Here is a 25,066-nt window from a genome sequence, read left to right on the forward strand (position 1 = left end):
GCCGCGTGCTCCTCCGCGACAGCCTTGCGAGAACGGCGGAACCACTCTCCTCCCTTACACGAGGACTAACGGTATCACGGCCGTGAATCGGACGACCAACCCTGCTAGCTTGGCGGGCCTTTGCACTGAAGCAGTTTAGGGCCTTCGTGGTTTCAAAAGATGGCAGCCAGTAAGAGTTAAGCCGCCACAAGAACACTAAAAATGAGATCGAACACCACCACCATCAACGAGGCCCAGTTTGGTCGCAACATAACACAGGAGTTCTACGAAGTAGCTTTGGTGCCTTGCATAGAAGATATCAAGGGCTATCTGCCTTTTGTCAAGCGCTCCAATGATGGGAAACAACCCTGCTACCCTCCCACAACCATGCTCCTCTTCTTGCGAGGGCCAGTGATTTTCGAGAAGCGCTGAAAAGGGAAAGGCTTCCTCAAGCCTTAGTTGCAGCCCCAACAGCCAGCAACCAGGGAACCGTTGCATCGTCGTCATCCGCAAAACAGTTTTTAGTCTGGTGTAGATAGACCGACACTCACCGAAGATGAGTGAGTGGGTCTTCTTCGAATGCCTTGCCGTAAATGGGTAAGAGCTAAGAAACACATGGATAAAGGGGGGGGAGGGGGCCTTAGCGGAAAGCAGTCGGGGCGATAGAAATCAGTGAGATGAGAGAATGATTCAAAACTCCATGCCGTACCTTGGAGAACTGAGTCTGAAAGGTTACAACGAGACGAAATAGGCGGAGGCCATGAAGATGAACTAGTCTAGTTGTGTGTGTTAAACAGGCCCGTCGATACTGAGGAGAATCCAACATTTACGGAGAAATTACTCGATTTCTTTTATCTCAACTGGATCCAGAAGCCAAGCCGTCCTTTCGCCGCTTTCACGTTCGCTGTCACACGAGTTTATACTTGGTATGGGTTCAAGAGTCTCGAAACATCAAATCCTTTACTGACCTATATGCCCGCGTCAATTGGTCCTTGCGGGACGTCCTAGCCTAAAAACGAACATTGAAGCTAACCAAATGCAGAAGGGCATCCATCTGCCGCCAGACTGACTTGGATGGGCATCCCACTCAGATCGACATCCCACTCTCTTGAGACCCGCCGGGGGGTTGTTAGCCATCATCCATGCCTTGACTCTCCACCGTTTCCAAGATGACGCTCACGTCGCAAAGGGGCAGATCCCTCCCGCGATTATTTTTAACTTGAAAATATCTAGCCTCGTCCGACTTGCTTGGCAACTTCTGTAACCGCCACGCCTTTACTTGCCTTATTTAGCAAGTAAGCCCAGGGCCGTCATCAAAATAGCTTGTTACTCAGCCAGGTAGCAACTAAATGCACCCCCTCATTGCTTGCGAGTGGAGTGTCGTGTCGTTTGCGCTCCCCTCTTTTCGTAAGATAGTGTTGTAGGAGATGGGCGATGGAAACTCCACCATTGCGGATAACTATAACTAGTAGCATCGACAGAAGATTGAAATTAGAAGGACTACACTACCACTAGCCTGCGCTGGATTACGTGTTTGCTGTGTATAGTTATTTTAGGTCAATATTCCAAAGAAGTGGACCTGCCCTGGCCCCAAGTCGAGCCAGGAGTGACTGCATGCACAAAGGAGGGGAAAGACATCAAATGTTTAGTGATAGCCTTGCGTACAAAAATTGAAGCCGTTGGTGTGCGGCCCAGCCACCCAAAGCCCCCCCAAAGTCCTGTCAGGACCCAGGTCCTGTCCAGGCCCAAGTCGAGGCCCAGACCCAAGTGGAAGCTGGCGTTCAGAAATATAATGTTCAGTAATTTGGGAAACTCGAAGAAAAAGAACGCGCCCCCCGCAAACTTTCCGGTGTAGTCTCCAGGGGGGGGCACGCACCGGTGTAACACACACATACACACGAACCCCGTGTCGGGACCCCTTCCCGACTGAAGGAACCCCCACACGACGCACGAGGTGGGAAGGAGACATTCGAAGGCTTATTTTACGGACGCACGATTGGATGTCGTCCCGACTTAGACAGAGGGAGGGGAGACATGCCGTAGCTTGTTTGTAGTCGCCAAGTACCGGTTCCCTTTCGTGATGGGAAGCTTAAAGGAAGGATGGGTAGGTTTTAATGGTTCCAGATGCGCGTCGGACTTTGCCAGAGTTTTAACCACTCTCTCCCAGGACGAGGAAAAAGAGAAACTCATCTAAAACTGTCTGCAGTTCATACCATCACACCCACAGCCTGGAGATCAGAGGGGGAGGACTGCACTATTACTTCGTCCCTAGTTCGCTTGGTCTCGCTTGTCGAGGTCCAGACCAAAAAGGTACAGCTACAACAGTGAACATTCGTCGAGCGCATGAAAATGAAAATAGGAACAGCACCCCATTCCAAAGGACACTCTGCTGGACGAAGTTCTCTCCTTGTCCATCGATGTATCCAGTTCCCAGTTTCTCAACCCTCGCTGGACCCAGAAAACTTACCCCACCAGCATGTGATAAATATTATTTCGCATCGCAACACTAATCTTCCCGTTCGCACTTAATAAGAACTGGCCATAATCCGCCCCCTCCCAAGGCACCAGAAGCAGACTCGCTCGTTCGTAATGTCGGAAACCGCTGGAGCCATGGTCGGTCTCCGGCGCTTGCCAAACTCAAAATCACGCAGCGGAACCGCAGTGCAACTCCGAAGAAACTGCGAGAGAAGCGACTAAAGAAAAGGAGCAAGGAATCGTCGGCCAATATCTTCCTTCGTATTTTGAACTACGGCGTGCGACTATTTTAGCTCTTCCGTGCAGAAAATGCGACTTGGTGATTCACATGCCAAATAATCGTGCCTTGATCATGACCAATTTTTTGCAGCTGCTCGTGGATATTATTAGTCACCAAGATCGTCGAAGGTGTTACAGTAATTCTCGATTTAGGGGAGCTTCTACGCGGCATTGGCATTCCAAATTCATAAAAATCACGGTTCGTAATGCTCTAATGACGACTCAATCCAAAATTAGCATGTCCCGTTCCAGAAGGAATTGAGGCATCAATGGATCGATCGTGTTCACCTGGCAGGCCCTCTTGGTATGGATGCAAAGAAACATGAGACGGTGCTGAACTTGGCGGTCAAGGGCCCCAGCAGTCGGTGACATCACTCAAATATGACTTTGTGGGGACATTTGATGCTCGACATTAGCTTGCATTAGCTGTGCTTTTGTCTGCCCGAAGTCGCCCCCCTCACGAAGTTTTGATCCTTACTCACTGCGATGTCCAGGCCAGAGACCAGCAGCCAGCCTTCAAGAAAAAAAAAGGAAAGAAAGAAAGAAAATATAAGCATTTCCAGCTTGGCTGGCTCCATGGCTCGCTCATCAAACAGTCGTCAGGAGGTATTGTCTCGGGGACTTGAAAACGATCGCTGAGAAAAATATAAAACCCACACCGAAAAATACTCCCGAATTTAGAAACGTCCTCGTCACAATCGCCGCAGTCCGAAAATGAACAGGGGGGAGCAATAATTGGCGATCTCCTTTTCTCGCTTCAACGGATGGAAATATCGGTCCGTTGCTGGAGACCTTGGGTATGGACGATGGAGGGAAAAAGCTGGTGTCGGGAAAAACCGGAACCAGCGCTCACGATAATTTCCGACTCTGCGGCAGAGAGGGTAAAGAAGTACGAAGTACCGGGGTACTTGAGTACATTGATGGGGCAGGAATATTACGTGCGTATCCAGAAGAGAACAATCCGTGCAAGCGGAAAGGAGAGATAACACACGCATTGACATACGAGGTAGTGTTGTTGCATGCAGCGGCAGAGATAGAGAGATATGGGATATTAGTAGTACGTACGGACGAGATACGGGAGATAGTGGTCAAGATAAGCAATCGCTTGCTGAGCAGGGGGGCAAAGTGCCAAGAAATGGAGGGTCTCACACTGAACACTGAACAGTGGGGTTTGGGACCGGTCAAAATCAAGTGTGGGGGTCAGCTCCCCAAGCGTTCGGGGGCGGGGACGCCTGAACCGTCTGGGGCAACTTCAGGCTCCTCTTGATCGTTCGCCGGCTTGAACCCTTTGCCACCGTCGCTATCCGTTGGAGAGGAAATGGGTTGGTGGAAGTGATGGCAGTATGGAGGAACAGGTCACGAGCCTCCTCGCCATCTTTCTCCCAAATCTCGGCCCATTTACGGCGGGGGTTATAGTCGGGGTCGTCTCGTGCCTGTATCAAAGCTCTCGTAGGGAGAGGACATCGCCATCCATCACTGGCGCACGTGATGTAATGAGAGGCATCAAAGTTGAAAGTTGAAGTCGGGTTAAAGCCGAAGTCGAAGTCGGTAGTTCACCAGGGCTGCTTGTCCAAGCCGGGGGAGGGGCATGCGGGGAAGGAAGTGCTCTTTATACCTGACACTTCGCACTCTTTACACACACACGCACCAAAGGAACGCGCATACACATGCACACCTAGATAGTGTGCGCTGTGGAAGGGTGCTGTTCATAGCGTAGCACAAGCCAGGTTCGCCCTGGAGAGTGAGGAGGGAGGGATGAGGCGTACGCAGTCAGACCCCTTATCTCCCACTGCCATGGCGCCTTGGCTCTCCCCGGAAAACTCTATCTCCCTTGCGGCAGACAACCCGAGCTAGGCATATCCCCATATCTAAGACGAATGGGATTGCCCGTGAGATGAGACACTTCTGCGCAGCAAGCCCAGGGGTTTCGACATGGTATCATCGCCCCAACGCCCTGCCTCTGCAGTCTTGCTTGCATATTCACGACGAGTATACTTGTCGAAGATCTGTAACGATAGAGTCAGGACCCATTGGCCAAGTATCAAGATGACAGCAAACAATATCTAAATAAAGCAAGCTGAGGAAGGCAGTCGTCCAGAGACACGCGACCACCTTATCTATGTATTCTGCACCGGGACGGGCCTTCGGTTCCCGCGGGGAACGCTTCTCCGCGGAGTGAATGATACCATCAAACAGCACGATGGTGACTTATCTGATTCTAAACCTCTCGCTGCTGCTGGAGATAAAAAGGTAATCGGGTTGTTGATCATGATATGATATGGACCTTCTTATCCGGGCGTTCTCTCTCTCGTTTGCTTTTTTCCCCCTCGGACCCTCTCCTCTTTAGACCTATGTGCGGCTGGGTAGTTGTCCATAAATATGTTCAGGTTTTCCTGATCCGCTGCGCGGGTTCCCTTTCACCTCGTCGCTTCTGCACCCCTCCTCGCACTTATCGGTTGCTGACCGGTGAGCAGCGGCCCAATTCAAATCGAAAAACACCCTCGGGAGTTTCCAACTCACCTCGCCTTGACCGGTCCAGATAGCATCTCATCTGTCGACCCAGGTATAGGGTTTCTCGAGCCCACTAACTCGCAACTCGATTGGCGCCGAGTGTAGTCCACAGGCCGTCTCGTGTCTGCGCCCGACGTCACTTTTCAGACCACACCTCGACCGAATGTTCTATCGACGAAGGATCAATGACGGCACGAACTCTTTCGAGCCCCTTTCGATGCGGCCCACCCATCCATACTGAAGTCGCCTTGGCAACTTGAAAGGGATGGTTTTGATAACGATACGAAAACCCCTTCATCGATGATATGGAAGCTAGAGGACAGATATATCCTATGGATACTCGATGGCCTTCCCCAGAATATATGCTGGACCGCTCTCATCTCCCAAGTGGGTTTTAGAGAAGACAAGCGAGACCACACCCACATATGAGATGTGATAAGGTCCAAGATCGAGAAGATGTTCCTACCGAGAATGACAAGGCCCCGAACTCCACTCGCACACAGAACCGGTAGTCGATATCCAGAAGCAGACGGGAACCTTGTATCTGGAAACGGCTAAGGTCTTGAGCGCGTCCACGTTTGGTTGGTGTCCCACTAGCCTTCTGGCCATATCTCCTCTTGGACGGCCAGTAGATCCAACAAAGTGGCACAGGAACCCATCCTAAGCTCGACTTCTGTTTTCCGTCCCTTCATCTGTTCCTATCGATTATCCGTCAAGAGGCCCGGATCTAGAGGAGGATTAGAACCCCCCGCCTCTTCCGAAGGACTTACTTGAAATTCCGAAATCAAGAATCCACTGACGGTCCACTGAATCGATCTTCATCAAGCTCGGCCCGGAAAGCCTACAAGAACGAACGAGTACCCCCGCCGAAGTCGTACAGTCGGATTGAAAGTCGCGAGGAAAGGGCTAGAACCGAGAGTCCTCGGATATGGGTGCAGACATCTCTCACCGCATCGCCAGTCATAGTCCGGCACCCGACGGCGAGATTACCCTAGTTGGAAGGAAAAACAGAAAAAGTTTTAAATTCTCCGCGGAGGTCCCAAAGCTCGGTTTTCCGCCAAGCTCTGGGGACCCAATAAACAGGACCGGCCATCGGCGTTCTTAGGCTGTGGTTGACAAGAATTGGCGTCTCGAGCGGGGGAGACGAGGTTCTGAGCAAAATGCTGATGGCGTCGAGAGATGGGATTGGTCAGTTTGGGCCATCTTGATCTTATCAATCAAGGTGCATCAAGGCTAAGCTCGATCGGTTTGAGAAGAGTGGCATTGTCAGGTGGTATGATGGAGACAGCCTGTTTGCTTGCCAAGACCAAGGATTAAACAGATGAATTGTTCAAAGGAGGAGGAATTGAGTGTACGAAGCAGGAATATAAAGGATTTTCCGTAGAAATAGACAGCGTTTGGCGCCTGATTGAGCACGATGTTTGCAATCCACAGGAGCATTGATCACTGATCCGAGACACCGCCTACTTCCGCTGTTTGAAGTGACGCAAGATCATACACTTACAGAGCCCTTCCGCAGTAAATTGAAGCGCTGAAAGAGCTCACATGAGCCCACCTGTGCACGCTCTAGGCGCCCACCCCCGCACTCCAAGACTCTAACCTCCCCGAGCTCCGAACCAACCCCGCGCAGTGATTCCGAATCCGGTTCGTCTCATGACTGGGGTCTACGATTGACCGCAGGACCCAACAATCCTCTGACCGAAGCCTTGTCCTCCCTGAACACCGCTCTTTTCACAATCCTGTGGTTGCAAACTCCGACCTTTCCCTCTTCTCATTCCCTTCATCACAGCAGACCCAACTCTGTTCTGAGCTCTCTCGAAATCACAACTTCCCTCCAAGGGAAAGGGTTCCTAGCTTCGAGCCGGTCTTAGCCGCCGTTAACAAAAGCACAACAAACGCCCAACACCGCTAAACCACCAAGATGAAGTCCCTCCTCGCCCTCGCCGTCTCTCTTCCTCTCCTCCTCGCCTCTCCCACCCCACTCGCCAACTCCAATGACGCCCCCGCTCCCGGCCACCGCATCCCAACGGCCCACGAATCCGCCGTAATGGGTCGCCGCATGCTCGCGCTCTCCAAGCTCGCCGACTTCGCGACCGTCTTCCCCTCTCCTTCCTCCTCCGATGCAGAACCCGCCACCGCATTCGGGCGTCGTCCCGAGGGCCTCGAGGGCCTCCCCATCGACATGATGGACTACATCGCCGACTGTGAAGAAGAGGGCAACCCCACTGTTCTCAACATCAAGATCGCCACCACCTTCCGCAACGCGGCGGCCGGCTCCAACGTCTCGCTCTCCCTGCGCTGGATCCCGCCGTACCCGCCCGCGCGACGCATCCCCGTCACCTTCTGGGAACGCGTCTCGGGCGCCGTTTCGGTCCTCCTAGGCACTGCTGCTGCCGATGATGCCGGCAACGCTCCCGATACCGTCCCTTACAGCGCGGCGAACTTGCCTCGCGTGAGCTTACTGGGCCACTTCGAGCCGATCCATCCCGATGAGACGTCTCACGCTAGTCTGGCCATGTGCTTCGTGAGAACGCACCCGGATGCGAAGTATTGGCTGCCTGGAAACGTCATTCACGAGTCGTCTTGGGCTAGGCTCGTTGTTGAGCAGGTGTATTGGGTTGGTGGATTTGGCGATCGGGCGTACATTGGCTGGATTCCTGTCGAGGAGTGGAAGGGTGTGACGAGGGAGGAGTGGGAGTCGATTAAGCTGCCTGGCGAGGAGAGGGGATGGAAGGAGTGGTCGATTGAGGAGCTTAGGGAGTGGGATCTGTAGAGGAGAGTGGTGTGGTGTCCGAGGTGGGCCGGTGTTAGCCAGTATCGAGTAAGTAATCGGCTGCATGTGTGATGACAAGAATTCAAGGCAATGGGGTTATGAACTTTGGTGGCGTTCGCAACGTTAGCATACACTTAAACTTGACCACTTGGAGGAAAGAGGCAGGGTGGAAGAGAAACACACTTTATAATTGTCCACGACGTGTTGATATTTTTATATTCAGAGCAAATCCAGACTGTTACTCATTACACAAATAGAGCCAATAACCTGTGAGTTCGTTTTTCGTATCGTGACTTTTGCCCGCTTGTGCAACATCGTATGCACCCAGTGCAAGACTCGACCGAGAGAATCAAGAGCAAATTCCCTCCAGCCTCCTCACATTCTCTGGCCACTACCTAGCCATGCCGCCAAACGAGAGCGTTCACATTCTTCAAAGCACATCGTCCAAAGACCCCCAAAACGAAATCTATCGAAAGGTAGGCCGGGGCACCCTTAGAGGCCTTCGGAATAGTATACCCTTCAGCTCCGGCGTTTCTTTTTCGGGGGTAACGGGTTTCCCTGTCCTGACAGAATACTCCGAGTGATGACAGTACTACCAAGGGGTGAGCGTAGACCGTCAGTTCTAAATCGCAATCAACATTCCGGGGCCACAAATATAGCATATCAGAAGTCATGATGGAAACGGTTCTGCATCTAGGACCCTATGAGGCGCCCCGGGGTAGCCCATCCACCAGCAGGCACCGGGCGGGTGGAGTTCCAGCGACCGTGAGAACTGGCGGTGGTTTCTTCTCATCAGTCGTTCTTTCCTCGCGTAGAACCCCTTCGGCCCTCTTAGAAACCCAGTGCGGAGCTCAGTGGCAGTCACGAGTCGTAACAATGATCGCCTCGAGGGACAACAAGGACTATGGGAGACAATAGACCAGCTTTTTGAACACCATTAGCCTCAACGGCGGGTGTATTGCGGTGATTCCCTAGAAGACGTTTTCCTCTTCATTCGGCTGGTGAGAAAAGAAATGGATAGGCCTCCTTGTTCAACCCAACTCTGTGTGAGCACTAAGCCGGCTGAACAACTCAAACTCCATCCTCTCAGCAGCCCTTGGGCCGCTCATGATGTCTCCCATGATATTGGAACCGGGAGGAAAGCCATGCTCGAAAATCGGTTCCCCGACCCCTCTCATGCGAGCGAGTCAGTGTTAGGCCTCTAAGGAGAGTGGATCGATCTTGGAGATTGTAGATGAAGACATCTCGAGGGAGTTCTCGAATTCCAGCGCCTGGCATCTTGGCTGGCTGAAGATAGGTAGAGGACTAAAGAGACAGTAGCAACACACTTGATGGGGAAGGAATAAGTAGTTCCAAGATGGGTTCAATGAACCACAAGCCTAGTCTATCAAACCCACATGCATCAAGAGGAAATTCTATTCTATCTCAATACAATATACTTCGTAAACCTCACCGGGTCCCACATGACAAATCTCCCAACTCATCTCTGGGAAGGTGATACCTGCGAAGCAATGTTTTGAGTTTTGAGGTCTTCACTCACTCTGCTATAGATCATCAAAGTGAGAAGAAAAAGAAAAAAAAAAAAAAGACTTGGATTGAATGCTCCATGTATTATTTCTCATCACATAACCTCATAACTCATTATCTCAATCTTGTCCGTCAGAAAACAAGACACTTTTTTCGCAGCTGATAACGTACAATAAACATACTTCCACCTCGATGGTCCCAGTAACTCCCGTGAAATGCGTTCCATAAAACTTCAGTTTCGGGTCCACTCCCCCTTTTTCTCCCCCCTCTCGACATTAATCGACCCTAATCACAACCTTCCAATCTAGAGCACCCGCCTCCCTAATCGCACACGCCAGACAGCCTCTTCGTCGCCTGCTCACCAGCGCGTTCCAGCCCTTCTCGGCGCAGATGGCCCTCGCGAGGATCTCCGTATCCGAGCCAAACTGCCTCCTCCTCGTCTCCATGTACATTTTCTTAGTCGTGGCATCCCAGCTACCAGTGAAGTCTGTGCTGACGCTTCCCGCCGATGAGTGTGAGGATCCTGGAGGGGGTGGTGTTACAGCGGCGTTAATGCTGGGACCTGTTGATTCGCCGTTGGTGCGGGCAGCAGCTGGTCGGGGAGAAGTTGGAGTAGGATCGGTGGAGGGTCTCTTGGGGAAGTTTGTGACGCAATCAATAATAAGGACAGCAGGAGGTTTGTTCTGTGCCGGTGTGAGACTGGGCTTCCGGGCAGCGGGGGTGTTGAGGAGGAGATCTTCTAAGGTTTCCGTTCGTCGCTTGAGAAGATCCGAGAGGTGAATGACGGTATATGTGAAGAATTTGTGTAGCGGGTGCCCTGGGCGAACTCAATGTTAGAAAGAAAAGAGAAGAAGAGGAAAAAAGACCCCGGCGCGAATTTACACGTACCTGTAACGCTTGCGGTAGTCGAAATCCTGCCATTCGACATGCCAGTTCCGGAGACATCGATGTGTTGGATCGTTGGGCTTGAGGGCGACTTAACGTACTTAACGTAAGGCGACGGCGCACAGGGATGAGCAGTAACAAAGTACACCTCCTTTGACAGGGCAAAAGTATGTTCAGTTGAGGCTTCGTCTCCCTCATTCCTAGCCGCAAACGTGATAGCAGACGGGTAGGTATGGATAACTGGGGTCTTTATGACTTCAAACGGGAACTCGCTCCCACTTTCCTCTGTCTGCGAGGGCGAAGAATCGACTGAATCCGTAGGAGCGAACAGGTCTAACGACTCAAGCTCCACGCTCACCGAAGGGGGCGGGTCAATGTAGTTGTCTTCCACAGGAATAACGAAGTCAGCTGGGAAGACAAAGGCTGGATCAGCATTGCCCAGCACATCAGAGTCTTTCTCAACACTAAGCTTATCCCATAGACGTGCCCTTCGACCAGTCTTCTCAGATTCTCCTATATGTAGTGCATGCATTAGTATCTTCACCCCAATTGGCCTGGAGGAAGGGCCTTGATTGTTCAGGGCTGAACGTACCTTCAACCTCATCCACCGAAATGTTCACCCAGCCATCCGAGAAGCCTCGTGGAATGATATCACTGGAGATCCAGCCCATGCACTCTGCAGAACCCCTGCCAGCAGCCAGCACCCTTCCAACGATGCAAGCAGTGCTCCAGAAACTCTTTCCATTGTAAACGAAACCACCGGCAAGATTTGCAACTGGCCCAAGTGTCCGCATCGCGCCCTTATCGTTTTCGAGCAATGTGGCCATGAGGAAGTGGTTGAGGCATTCGCCCGGGAGCACCAAGCCGGATATGTACGACTTGGAGAGCCAACCCTCGCGATTCAGCGTGGCCTGGACCTTTCGGCGCCGTAACTTCACACCTTTGCCCTTAGTCTTCGGCAGTGATGAAGAGGATGTCGAAGGCCGCGGCAGGTCGCTCACAGATGTCCTCGGGGATGCGGCGACGGACGCGGAATTGTTGACGGTTCGCGCATTGTCCTTGATTCGTGCTTCGTACGCATCGATATCAGGCCAGCGCAATTTGCGTGCGAAGTGGGTCAAGCCATCAATCTGCCTCTCACCATGCATGCCCTTCACGGTGTAGGAGGTGAGCTTGCCATCGTCGCGGCTCTTCGTCCGTCGATGGCTGCGGAGCGTCATACGCTCGGTCAGCGCGGCAAGCCATCCGATTGGTGCGTGATGGTCCTTCGGGACAGCTAGATCGGACTCCTTCTTGACGACCTCGATGTTCTCGAGCCACACACGGGCCAGAATAAGGGACCACTTTACTGTTGAGTTGGCATCTCTTTCGAAACGGCGTATATCGTCGGGATGGATGCTCTCCACGCCCAGTTCTTCTCCAGCCGTAATGGCATCTAACCGTATCAGAAGCTCACACGCCAGAAGAATCTGAAGCAGTAACCAGAATCTCTCTTGGATACACTCGCTGATGCTGTCGGCATCGGCAATGGAAGCTCCATCAATGATTTCGTCACCGCCGTCGACAGTGCCCCAGAGGACCTGACCAAGCCTAATGCGCCATTCGAGTCGCGAAAAATCGAACCAGGTATTCGGCGCCGCGAGAACCTTAATCAGGGCTTGAATCTGGACGATGAGGCTATAGGGATCGCTGTGGTCGATGATGCGGTTTGGTGGATGCAGGATATGCAGGAACAAGTCGTTGTACAGCTCGCTCGACATATCGCGGTTCAAGACGCCCTCGTTGTACCTTTTTCCGTTCTTCATAAGTTGATCTAGCACGAATTCCTCTCGCAAAAAGCGTAATCCGTCCTTGGAGGATATAAGGTGTTGGCGGTGCTCGAGAATAATGTGGGACTTGCAGCCAAGGCTGTCGAAGCCAAACTGTTCCTCCTGCAGAGCATCAGAAACGGACATTTCCAAAGCTGCCTGGTAGCCAATGGTGCCCTTCTCCAGTCCCAGCATGCTCAGCATATTAGGCCGTTCGCGACATCTGGGGTAGAAGTGGGCCCTCGCCCTATCAGCACCGGAGTTGCGGCGAGCACCCCGAGTAATGTGTGGCCAGGCAGTAACGCATCTCCAAGCATGGTTTTCGATCTGAGTGTGGTCGGTAAGATCGCGAATTGAGAGCTCCTCGTCCCAAGGAAAGGCGACGGAAGGATGGGGTGCACCGGTGTTGTGGCCTTCGGCTCGGGCAAAGTACTGAGGAGCGCCCGAGAAGAGCCGCTCGATATCGGATTCGCTGAGAGTCGCCATGATTCGGTCCAATTTCAGGACAGGCTTAGGAAGAGGCGCATTCGCCTTTTCACTACCCGGGGGAGGTGGTGATGGGAGAGGTTTGTTGGCATTGATGGGAGACTTGGGGAAAGGAGGTGTCTCGGGTGAGACCTGTGGCTTCGGCAAAAGCGGGCAAAGCAAGAACTTGTTAGCCGGATAGTTGGTTGGTTGGTTTGGGGGATCGTGGAATCAGATATGATGTATATGTATGCGCCTGGGTGTGCGCGTGTGTGCTCGTGTGATGGGTGGGTGGGGAGTTGCAGTTGCAGATGCGTTGCGATGTCTCGCGTGAGAGTGGTAAAGGAGCTCGGTGTGGTACAAGGGGATTGGCTAAAAGGGCAGCAACTGGTGAGGAGGACTAGAGACGGAAGGAGAAATGGAGGTCGGGGTACAGCAAGTTGTGTGAAGGTGGGAACTATAAGGGGATAGAGCGAGGCAGGAGCAGGCCAGGAGCACTAATGATGTCGGGTCGTGGCACCTTGAAGCTGCAGAATGTTGAGGACGCATCCCGGACCTAATATAGGTTTGGTGGCATCACGAAGTAGAATCGGGACTGGGCATTTTGTGACGGGCTGCCAAGAGTGATCAAATGGGACGAGATGGAGGGGGGGGAGGGGCACAACTCTACTACTGAGTACAATTCCAACACGGTTATGCGCCAGGCAAGCAGCACGGGCACAAAGTAGGAGAGCAGGCACAATCAAACTGCAGCGTCAAAACGGGCGACGGGCGACGGGGGGGACCAGGAGGGGCAATTTGGCGATGACGATAATGATAACGATAACGGTGGGAGGGGCCGACGCTTGTATTAAGATGGGGCAAGAGAAAAGCACGGGACGGATAGGATAGAGCGAGTAAGGGGAACACGAAGGAGTAGGGGGGCATGATCAAGTTTAACGAGGAACGGATCCAATATCGGCCCTTGGTCTAGCCAGGATCTGGCAAGGAAAGGGAGTCCGCGTGAAGGGTAGCGGGGAGGCGAGAGCATCCACACTTGAGGATTCAATCAATTGATCGAGCAATGGAAGCCAGGAGGTGGTGTGGACGGACGTGCATGGCAACTGGACCGGGGGGCTAAGGAACAGCGTTTGAAGCATTGCGACGGCCGGGTCCGTTAAGCAAAAACTCTAATGGCGGGTATCGGTAACGCCTCGATGGTCTGATGACGAAAAGAGATCGGCAGAGACTTACAGCTCCTGTTCTTCGGGCGGATTGCCTTGGCTTTCCGAAAGGCGGTGACGGCGAGGATTCAGCTGATGGAGTAGCACCCGTAGCACCTGCCTTGGGGGTTTTATAGTGAAAATTGATGGGATTAGTGGAATTAGTGGGTTTATGAGTCGCTGATGTCGCGTGCTGTGCGTGGGGTTGAGGAGGAGTTGTGGTCTTCGTAGTCACCGACGTTTTGCGGGTTGCTGTTGTTGTCGACCGTGATAATGACGACGATGCCGGCGATTTCGGCTTCAGGGACGCTGTTCTGGTCAATAAATTCTGGAGGAAGTCTCTCGTTGAACCCTTGCGTGCATGGCGGGACTGCTGGGGTGGTTGAGTTTGCGGTGGTTGCCGCGGTGGTGGTGATTGTGACTGCGACTCTGGCTGCGATTGTGATTGGGACCGCGGTGAAAGAGGAAAATACCGTTGCGGTTGTGGGGCTTGTTGGTGCTGTTGGTTCTGAACAGGACCCTGAACCAGTGCCTGAGAGTGAGTCTGTACAGGGGTTGGGCTCCTCACACCGGCCCGAACCTGGCCAGGCTCAGTGGCCACCCCGCCTGATGATGATGATGATTCAGTCTTAGAAGGCAACGACCCGTGACTCGGTGGTGTCGTTTTACTAGCCGTTATAGTCGTCGTTTTGCCGCTGGCGCTAAGCTCATCGGTCGATGTGTTCGACTGGCGTCCGAACGGTGTCCGTTTCAATAAGTTGAAGGGTGGCATCTGCAAACTGCAACTCGTCCTGGCACGAGTACTCTAGCGAGTACGAGGCGCAGACTCCGAGGGCTCGGCGGATGCTAATAGGTCTGGCTGAGACACGGACAGACCAGACACAGACTGGCGTTGTGCTTCCCCGGCTCCGTGATGGTCGCACTCCAATGGCGGTGGCGGAATGAGGTGGCGGAACAGCCAGCAGTTGCTTCTGCGACTCGGTACGATTCCACGTATGACCTGGTACTTGGTAGAAGGTCCCTTGCTTCTTTCGTTGATTCCAGCAGCTGTCGTGTGTCGGTACACAACACTACAATCCGTATCCAAGAGTCCAGGAGAGTGTATTCGGCACTATACTCGTTCTACTTACTTCGCACGAACATCCGTAGCAGTAGTTGCACTGGTGCGCTGCAACCCCGAACGCTAGCAACAAAGTCGGCCGGGAGTGAACCGAGGAAACGGGTGTTGGAACCAAACGTTTTTGAGAAGTGAAAATCTGGGGACCGCGAGTTCAAGACTAGATAGAGGGAACAAGTTGAAAGGATTGATGAGGGGAAAACACGTTCTTGAGACTTTCTCTTGACACACGCTTACTCCCTTTCTTTCTTATTTCACTCTCTTGCTCTCTGCTTACCCCGTCCTACCGGCTCCACTCCCTTTTACTCATACGCCGATTTCTTTTTCCTCTTTTCTTTTTGTTTTTCTCGCCAGAGGATGGAGATGTGGTAATGTATGATCCGATATTGAAGTCTCTTAAGTGGATCGGCGACCTGCAGACCCGCCGATGCTTTTTAGTGGACGTTGTTGATGCGACTGGACGAGAGCGGACTTCGACCTCTCTATTTCAATATATAACGAAAAAGCTGGAATCCACCGTCGATGACGAAGCCTCCGATGTCGAGGACTGCCAAAAAGATGGGAGAATGAATGAACCGTGACACCTGACAGGGAACAGAACCCCAGATAATGGTCGGAGATAAGGAGAGACGAGAGAAAAAAAGGAACTCTTGACGGGTGATGGGCTAGGAGTGACGTGAGGGGGAGTGTGGGCCTTTTAATGCGCGGAGAAAGAATCCGAAGTTGGGGTTTGAGATCTGAAGCAGGCGAAACGCATTGATGGGGGCGAAGAAAGGCAGGATATTGATGTATACGAGGTAAAGAAACACGTTGGGGTTATAAGGACGACCATCAGGTTCCCGTCGAGTTGGTTAACCGAGATCGATTCAGTGCCCCAGCCGACGATGATAGATGATGGCAGATGAAGGCGTCAGACCCTGAGGGATTATGAAAATGAGAGGGAGAAAAGACCTTCGTAAGCTGAAGCTGAAGAAGATGATAGAAGCCGGGGATTGCTAAGTAGTCTTACGAAGTACTTCGTCCGCCGATCTCTAATATTGTTTGGACAAATGTATTGATTGAAATTATTACGACCACGAACGGGGCATCAGGGCCAAGTTGGTTGACACACGCGAATCAACACACACCAAGACGACACAATTCTCATAAGCGGAGACGACATTGGCACCCATCAAGTTGTGTCGTAATGCCAATGATTCCTCGACCAACCTTAGACTCTATTGGCGCTAGGACGACGGAGGACATTTCCCGTCCAACTTAACAGCCAGGCCAAGCGCGCACGCAAGGCCAATACAGCCATAATATAAAAGTTGATGTGCATGCGGATTATAAGCACAGGAACGGGTAATAATGAGGATCTATCAATATTGATATGCGTAGAACCGACTCCTCTCCTTCGGTATCAGTAATGCCAACCGAGCTGGTTTGGACAATGAAGTCAACGAAGTCCGGAGTTATTTTCCTATCCCCCAATCTGTCCTGCTGTCGAGATAGTCGGTCTCAGAACCACGGGGTTCACCATCCTTCGGCTATCATTTCACTGATTGTTCCCTGCAGCGAATCTTTGATCGGCCGCCCGGCCTCGGGGGTTTTCCCAAGTTGTGAGTTTCTCCGCACATCTGTTTCGTCTATCCGCACGATCACAACCGAAGCGGAGCAGGGAGGATCCATGTTCTTCCTTCGGTCTCAACTGACTTCTAGGCCATCTCTTTCGCTCTCTTACCACCCGCGGGTGTCATGGGAGAGAGAAGAGGTCTGGCTTTCATACCTGGCTACAACACAAATTTCGTTTGGATATCAGAACCCCAGCTTGGCCTGTCGTAGTTACAGCATTATTACAGGATACAGGAAACGAAGACCTGACAAACATTTACTCCGTCCTTCATAGATACGACCTCGTAATCTGGCTACACCCACCGCCAAGTGAGCCTTGTAAGGATGAGGGATGTTGGCAACTTGTTTCGAGTGGGAGAAGAGAACGGCACGAGGCACTGCAAAGTAACAACCCATCCACCCCCTGCTCATATCCAAGGGGTTTCCATGACCGTCCACTTGACCTCGCGTATCTCAATTGGATGGGTGGAAGAGCCATTCTGTCAGTTGTGGCACTATTATTATTACTACCAAAACCTGATTGCTTGGGGGAAGGGATTTGAAGTGCTAGCGTGGCGAGAAAAAAAAAAGCCGAGAAACAGGGGTCACGGATGGCACCCAATAACCCTTGTTTGACAGACCAGCGACCACTTCCGACTCTGACGCAATTGGTTTCTTCTTTTTCTAGACGTTTTCCCCTGCTTCTCGAATGATTATCTCCATACCTTTGGCAATTTGGGGGTTCGATATCGAGCAATAGCCTCGCCAATTCCGGGGGAAGAAAGACCACAAAACGTACAACAACTCCTGGTCGAGTGTCAACCAGTTGACCGCTCCTTCATGGAAGATTCGTAGAGCATCACTTACTTCGTACGGATGTGGAAACGAGCAAATCAACGAGCCGCGTTCGGGCTGGGTTGGTTGCACATAACCCAGCACCTGCTTTGTATCTACTGCATCGTCCATCGCCGCCTGAATGCCAGTTGCAGGAAGGAGCAGAGACCATGGCAATCTCATTACCCTATTCTCCTCTAAGTTGGCGACAGGTGCTAAGGACCCCTCAGGCTCGACTTCAATATGCTGTGTCATTACAAAGGTATTGAAATTGAACTTTGATGAGCCGCTCCCGGTCGATTACAGGAATACTCTACTCCAAACAAGGCATGGGCTTCCATTCTGCTTCTCTCCCTTTTCCTCGACTGAGCCACGGAACCACGAGGTCTTCGTCCCGAATGGAGAACGGATCGGCGGGAGTTTATCCCCCTCTCCCCAACACGCCTGTACTTGTGCTCGGACAATTCTAACACGGAGGATTAATATCTACGAAGTAAAGACTGCACCAACGGGATCACTCCGCGAAGGAAACCACTATGCGTCAAGACACAAGATACAAACAAGAGAAGGGTGGCTGGCGGAACTGACGAATCCGATATTAAGGCACCCTTCATTAATCTTAACGATCAATATGCAGGGCCGCCGCGGCCCCTCCCTGCCCCATCTGTTCCAGGTGTTCCTACGCACTAGTACAACCGGGGCTTCCACATCGCCGCTTGTTCTGGAAAATAAAACAGGAAAAAAAAAAGTGGCTGTTTTCAAGATTGAATGGGTATCACTGTATAATCTTCTTCCTCCCTTTCGTTTCACCGTTGGTGTTCTACCCCAAGTCGCCGTGCCGTCATCCTTCCTTTTCTCCTGCCGCACTAGTGTTCCTTCATCCATAATATGCAGTAAGCAAGACGAGGTTGATGCGAGAGGATTGGTCCAGGAGGAGATGGCTGCAAGAACCCACCCAAGAGATAAACTCCAAATTCGTGGCCCAGCTCGGGGAATCTCTACCACCTCTGTGTTTGGCCCCTTCGCTCTCGGTACTACCACTACCAATCGGAATCGATGGCCGGCGGTGTCTCCTAGATTGGCGAATTTCCCTTTCGCATTATGCCTCCGACTCCTGCGCCCGCAAGCTAGCCGTTAGAGCTAGGAAAGCTGTTGGCTGTTTGTTTGGGTGTGAGACAGTCGTCGACGACGCCTGCTTGCATCGAATCTGTAATCTCTCTCTCGCTACGCGGGAGGAGTATCATGTACAACGATTAGAAGGTATTTCGGGTCGGGAACTACGACCAGCTCCTGCTTCTTCGTCCGCAACCGTAGCAATTTCAGTTCATCCTGTGGAAGAAGATCACGTCAGCCCTAAAATAATGATCTACCCACGGAACACCTCCTTCATTCCTCTTCTTTTTCCCCTCGTATCCGTGCCTGTCAGACGGGGTAAAGGGAAAAGACGACAAAATTGGGAAGAGGATATCCTACATCGTTGTCGAGCTCCTGCACGAGCGCTCCCGAGGCGTTGACGTAAGCCCACACAAGCGCCGCAAAAGAATTTACCTCTTGCGCCTCGATCTCTTGTTCTGATTTTGTAATCGGCGCGCCGGTCTGATCGGAGGGGAAGGCCACCCTCGAGGGCGACGCGAGGTTTTGCGCGGTCTGGGATGATTTCGAGGTGCGTAGACTAGATACTTGGCCACTCGTCCTAAGAACCGATCCCGTCGCTCGGTCTAGAACAAGTGTCGCCTTGACGCCCGTCTTTTTCGAGATTCGATTCAACGTCTCGTCGAGCGCGTCGTGTGTCGGAAGGGTCTGAACCTGATTTGGGTGTCAGCGGCGCTCGCTCTCCTCTTGGTGTGAATGGAGGCACAAACTCCTATTGAATCTGTCATCCTTCTTATTATTCTTCTTCTTGGCGGAAGCAGCGAGAAAATCAAATCTCGCGACGTCCCGGTTGGGTATTCTAGCGGGCTTTGATTGAGGGGCTGGATCTTTGGAAGGCTTTGAGGTCCTTCAATCCTCCTGAAGTGGTAATAATACGCCCAAGCCATCGTTAGGTACTGGGAGAGAGCTGCATTACGGTTGGAGCTTCACGTGACGGAGTCGCCGGGTTGAGCAGCGCTCCAGAACGGAACTGTCGTCTTCAAGCACTGGCGCTGCTGTAAAAAATTACCCAATTAGAGTGAGCTTTTCACACGCACTTCAGAAACTTGAGAGTGTAAGTCTGCTCAAATCTTTTTTGCAGAGGATATATCGGATTGTTTCGTCTTATTTATAACCCGGACTTGCAAACAGGAATACTGAGAAAAATCAGGCATAATGGGCTCAAGCAATAAGAGGAAGAAGGAGAAACAACAAGATTTCAAGGTATTGTTATTACTCCACTTGCATCTTCTCACAACTTCTCATGGCTAACGAGACGCCCCAGAAAACGAAATTGAAGGTTGGCAAGGCCAAGCCGAAGCCTTCGAACTTCACAGATACCAGTTTCAAATCCAAGGGTACGAACTCTAGCTCCGCATCCATGGGTTCTTTGTTCTTCTCGTGCTCACTCCGCTTTTCTCAGCCATTGCTGTCGCGCAGCAGTCCTTATCCGAGACTGCCCCAGATGCTGTTCAAAAATTCAAGCACAATCTTTCTCTTGCGGCTACCTCAAATTCAGACAGGCAACGACGGGACGCGTTATCGTTCCTTACATCCCAACTAGCGGCTGGGGCCTCCAACAACCCTGTTGGGACCCGCGAAGTCTTGGTTAAGCTTCTACCTTTAGTTCCTAACACCTCTACCCCCGTGCGAGCTCAACTTCTCAAGCTCCTCCGATGCCTACCAGCCGAGGAAGTGAGAATACATTCCGAAGAAGCGCTGCGGTGGATTCGCGTTGGTATGACCCACCTATCTGCCGAAGTCAGTCTCGATTCCCTCTCGGTGCTTGACTGGCTTCTGGATGTTGCCTCAGACGAGGCCGTCTCTTGCCCTGGAGGCTGGGTGATGACGTTGAACAGCTTCTGTGCTATGATGGGGTGGTCCACGACGGGGAACAAAGGCTGGACTTCGGCTCCAAAAATTGGCGTACGGACCAAAGATTCCGCATCGCATGCCCAACAACTCACAATACTGGCCAAGTTCTTGGCAGCTGGCCTCAAGGAAGAAGAGACTGTCTTCATCCATCAGGGTCAGTACTGGGACCGATTATATCGACTTGAACGATCTAGAGACCCGTTCGCGTACCTCAACATATATGGAAAGCGCCGTGATGGAGACGGGGAGATGTACCAGGACAGAGAATCCAGGCAACGAGCATTCCAGAAGCGATACGCCGCGCTTGTGTTGGCTGGAGTGGACCGGGCCAAACGCGAAGGCGGTGCGCCTGGGCGAGCAGCGGCTACTTTGGTGCAAGTTCTTCGGGAGGGTGCAGGCGACACAGATGTAGCTGATGCGGCAGATGTTGAAGATTTGCTCGATCTTTGGTGATTCTACACGGGCTATAAACCTAGGGTTTTGTACCACCCGCCCACTTTCTACTTCCACTCCATAACCCGCCAAAAGTTCTGGAATGCTCAATCCTTTTGGCAAGTATCTGGATTCCCGAGTCCAAGACAGAATATCATGCCAATATGCCATCATAACTCAAAACCTTTCCTTCCCCAAGGCCCCAAGCGATCCTAGCAGTGAGTTATTATCTTACCCCATTCTAATCCGAAGAGGAGATACTGCCTTTCATCCTCATCTCCTTACCTCTCATCCCCCTCTTCCCGGACCTTTCTTACTACCTCATTACCCTTTGTCTTTGTCCAAGCTCGCGGCTGATACCATGCATCTAGGCGGAGAAATAAGAGCAGAACATTGAAAAAGCCATTGAGGACCACCTTCCAAACAGGCAGATAGCCATAAAGACAAAGGAAAATTTGCCTATTTTTCATAGATCAATTACATTTAAATACCCCCTAGCTAGAATTACTGAGAGTCTCAAGATACCCATCCTTCCCCAGCAGGCCAGCCCTGGTAGATTGCTAAATGTCTACGATACGACTAACCACCGCCATCTGCATCTGCCTCAGTCCATGTCGACTCGAACAAACGCTTCTAACCAATCTTGTGGCTCATACCAAACGTTGCTGTTCCCCGATGGTTCTTAAGTAAGAAAGGGAGAGTACATTGTGACATACAGCAGCAGTTGTTCTTTCCTCCCTCTTTCGTCCAAGCCTTTCTACGGTCTGATCTTGCAGTCGAGGGCTCCTTCCATCATTTTGTGCCTTCTCTCAAGCTTCAGCGCTCGCTGACTTTGATTTCTCCCACATAAAAACCCACTTCTCTCCTCTGCCCTCAACTACTTCTTCCTCTTCTCTACCCTCTTTTTCTTTTCCTGTTCCACCCCAGCACTTCCATCTCCCCCGTCTGTCTCCTCTTGACCATCAAACAGTCAAGACCCCCGTTGTACTCGAAGTTACCTCTTCGACTGCATCATTCTAGCACTTCGAAGATATCTAGCTCTTCGAAGAACGAGGTAAGCCCTACCCTGGGACGTGTTCAGCCTGGATCATCCTCCCAAGCCTGCCCCTTCCCTAAGCACATCGCGTACCTTCTGCTCGAGTCCATCTTTTGGAAGGAGCAGGAGACTACAACCCTAAAGACTTTTCTAAAAACTTTTCCTATGACTTTTCTTCCCACACATTCCCAACCATTCCCTCTTCATCTCCTTTTTTTCCCCCAAGCTCATCCCTCTCACGAGCCTGGTCTACCAAACGGCAGAATCAAGACGCCATTTGACTGACGGCGAGATCGACAGGCCCTCCAGTCTAATTCGAATCACATCGTTTTGTAATAGCGTACTATTTGCGCACTATCAGTAAGTTCACTTCTTTTCCTTTCGTCTTTTTTTCCTATTTTCGGCCCTGCTGGATTCCCCATTCTGCCCTATCCCTCTTGCCTCGGTGTGGTAGTTTTCTCTGCCGCGCTCCTCTCTCCCCATTCCACGCACCTTGGCCATCTCCAAGACGTCTAACGAAGATCTACGTGCCTTTAGATCATGTCAGACACCTGGAATACCTCCGAGATGAGGGATTCCTTGCCCGAGTCTCACAACCGGGACGCCGATGCAGTTGGAGTTGCTTCCAACGAGAACGGCAGCGTTGCCAATGGCTCTGACAACGGCGAGTTTTCCAACGCCGCTTCGACCTTGAAGACCATGGGATGGATCAAGGCTGAGGCCTACGATTATACCGCCCTTGTCGGTCCTGACCATGATGAGGCTTGGGACGGCTCCGCTCGTATTTATGAGTGGGACGGCGAGATGGGCGAGGTCGGCCCTGAGCACCCCGAGCTGGAGTTGGATCTTTTCGGTACTCCTGAGTCGCGCAAGGAGGTTTGCGGTCTCGACTTTACCAGGTAAGTGACGCCCCTCGGTTACGGCCACGAACGTGGCCAGCATTGCCCCATTGTTGTCATCGTCTCTCAGCTTCCTTCATTTGTGCTAACGGCAAAACAGGCTTTCCGAGATTGAGATCACTCAGGAAGGCACTGTCAAGATTGAGCTGATTAACAGCTTCAAGGATGCAGGCCTGCATCCTGTTATGCTCCGCAACATCGAGCTTGCGGGATACGATTCCCCCACGCCTATTCAGAAGTGCACTTTGCCCGCTATCCATCTCGGATACGATACCATTGGAATTGCCCAGACAGGTTCGTACATATCTCTCCTTCTACATGATCGCCTATGATTCATAAATGACTGACCACATGACGGATAGGATCCGGCAAGACGGCCGCCTACTTGATTCCCGTCTTGAACAAGTTGGTGGGCAAGGCAAAGAAGTTGGCGGCTCCTCGTCCTAATCCTAACACCTACCAGGAGGGCGTGGACCCGCCCGCTCGCGCTGAGCCTTTGGTGGTTGTCGTTGTCCCTGCCCGCGAGCTGGCGGTTCAAATTTTCAACGAGGCCCGCAAGTTTTGTTATCGCACCATGCTGCGACCTTGTGTTGTCTATGGCGGCGGCCCTATCAAGGACCAGATTAAGCTCTTAAACAGGGGCTGCGACATTCTTGTCGCCACTCCCGGTCGTCTGATCGATTTCATGAACCGCCCCGACATTCTCTCGTTGCAGCGACTTCGATACATGGTCATTGATGAGGCAGACGAGATGCTTCATGACGATTGGGCCGAGGACCTCGCCCACATCATGGCTGGCTCGAGTGAGTTATCCTGAGTTTTCCCCATCATAGTTCCTCTACATATTCCTATACTAACCAACCGGCCCTTACAGACCAGGATGATGATCAGGTCAAGTATCTTCTGTTCTCGGCCACTTTCCCGAAGCCCCTTCGCGACCTCGCCAAGAACTATCTTTCGACTGATTATGTCCGATTCCGCGTCGGGCGTGCTGGAAGCTCTCACAGCAATATCAAGCAGGACATTATCCTTGTTGAGCAGGACAAGCGCCAGAGTTTGGTGAATCTGCTGTCTACCATGCTGCCTTGCCGTACCATCATTTTCGTCAACAGCAAGCGCACTGCTGATGAACTCGATGACTTCTTGTTTAACATGAACCTTCCCTGCACGTCCATGCACTCCGATAGGACCCAGCGCGAGCGTGAGGCCGCGATGAGGGCCTTCCGAGCCGGAACTGCCCCCATTCTGATCGCCACCGGTGTCTCTGCCCGTGGTATCGACGTCCGCAATGTTTTGCATGTTATCAACTACGACCTCCCCTCCATGGACTATGGCGGAATCGAGGAGTATGTCCACCGAATTGGTAAGTGCCGTCAAGTTCACCTACGATTTTGTGGTCTTTTGTGCTCCGTTTGGCTTTAATTCTGATAAATGATGTTCTCCAATAGGTCGCACTGGTCGAATTGGCTACCGTGGGTTGGCCTCTTCTCTGTACACTGAGAAGGATGAGCCTATTGCAAGCGTTCTGACCCGTACCCTTTTGGAGACGGGTCAGGAGGTTCCTGATTTCCTTCAGCAGTACATCCCCGAGGGAGCTGATTTGAAGTTTGAGGCAGATTCCGACTACGAGCCCGACCAGCAGCAGGGCGGCTTCGGAGATGCTTCCGCCTGGGGCAATGATGACGGTAACGATGGCGGCAATGATGGCGGCGCTTGGGGATCTGCCGACGGCGGCTGGGGTGAGAACCCTGAGGCTAACGCCGGCGACGCCACCGCTGGTAACGCTCAGCAATGGAACTAGTCCTCTGGGCTATCGTGTCTTCTAAGTCCTCACGAAAAGTTTCTGCCCTTCGAGGATTCCCAGGTTGAAAGTTTTTTTCACCTCTTCCGGGTGGTTTTTTTCCACATTTGTGTTTGACCTCTACTAAGAGCTTGACCAACAATATTTTGAATGAAGTACGGCGAAAGAAGATATTGGTTCGAGTCGGCTCGACTAGATAGATAGTCTAAATGAATGTGTTTCCATCCCAATCCTAGTAGCCTTTGTAGCCCGTGCTCAAGTTGATGTTCTGGCGAGTAACTTATGATATCCTGCTGGGAGCAACACTGGGAGTAGACGTAAAACGAGAAAATCTGACTATTATTATTATCTTCATGTTATCGTAAGTTAGAATATCAACTGGCACCCGTTCAAGGAGGTAGTCCTGAGCTAGACAAGCTCTCTTTGCTTCGTAGCAAGAATAAC

The 25,066-nt window shown here is 51.9% G+C and overlaps 3 protein-coding genes and 2 pseudogenes across 3 annotated transcripts; 4 read left to right on the top strand and 1 right to left on the bottom strand.

The window, feature by feature from the left end:
• Positions 1 to 201: 201 nt before the first annotated feature.
• Positions 202 to 411, top strand: SAPIO_CDS10004 (annotated as a pseudogene; the record flags this gene model as incomplete).
• Positions 412 to 7,165: 6,754 nt separating this feature from the next.
• Positions 7,166 to 8,017, top strand: SAPIO_CDS10005 (annotated as a pseudogene; the record flags this gene model as incomplete).
• A 1,802-nt stretch (positions 8,018 to 9,819) lies between these two features.
• Positions 9,820 to 12,723, bottom strand: SAPIO_CDS10006 (uncharacterized protein; the record flags this gene model as incomplete). Its single annotated transcript, XM_016783668.1, has 3 exons — positions 9,820 to 10,361; positions 10,433 to 10,942; positions 11,022 to 12,723. The coding sequence occupies 3 exons, from the start codon at positions 12,721 to 12,723 to the stop codon at positions 9,820 to 9,822; spliced, it is 2,754 nt and encodes a 917-aa protein (XP_016639115.1).
• A 7,032-nt stretch (positions 12,724 to 19,755) lies between these two features.
• On the top strand, positions 19,756 to 20,907 carry SAPIO_CDS10007 (Pre-rRNA-processing protein IPI1; the record flags this gene model as incomplete). The annotated part of the gene is made up of 3 exons (XM_016783669.1): positions 19,756 to 19,803; positions 19,865 to 19,937; positions 20,003 to 20,907. 3 exons carry the CDS (start codon positions 19,756 to 19,758, stop codon positions 20,905 to 20,907), a joined length of 1,026 nt encoding a protein of 341 aa, XP_016639116.1.
• Positions 20,908 to 22,489: 1,582 nt separating this feature from the next.
• Positions 22,490 to 24,622, top strand: SAPIO_CDS10008 (putative atp-dependent rna helicase ded1 protein; the record flags this gene model as incomplete). The annotated part of the gene is made up of 5 exons (XM_016783670.1): positions 22,490 to 22,821; positions 22,922 to 23,115; positions 23,184 to 23,624; positions 23,696 to 24,184; positions 24,270 to 24,622. The coding sequence occupies 5 exons, from the start codon at positions 22,490 to 22,492 to the stop codon at positions 24,620 to 24,622; spliced, it is 1,809 nt and encodes a 602-aa protein (XP_016639117.1).
• Between the last annotated feature and the right edge of the window lie 444 nt (positions 24,623 to 25,066).

Source organism: Scedosporium apiospermum, assembly GCF_000732125.1.
Source record: "Scedosporium apiospermum strain IHEM 14462 chromosome Unknown SEQ_SAPIO_0154, whole genome shotgun sequence".
Classification (NCBI taxonomy): domain Eukaryota; kingdom Fungi; phylum Ascomycota; class Sordariomycetes; order Microascales; family Microascaceae; genus Scedosporium; species Scedosporium apiospermum.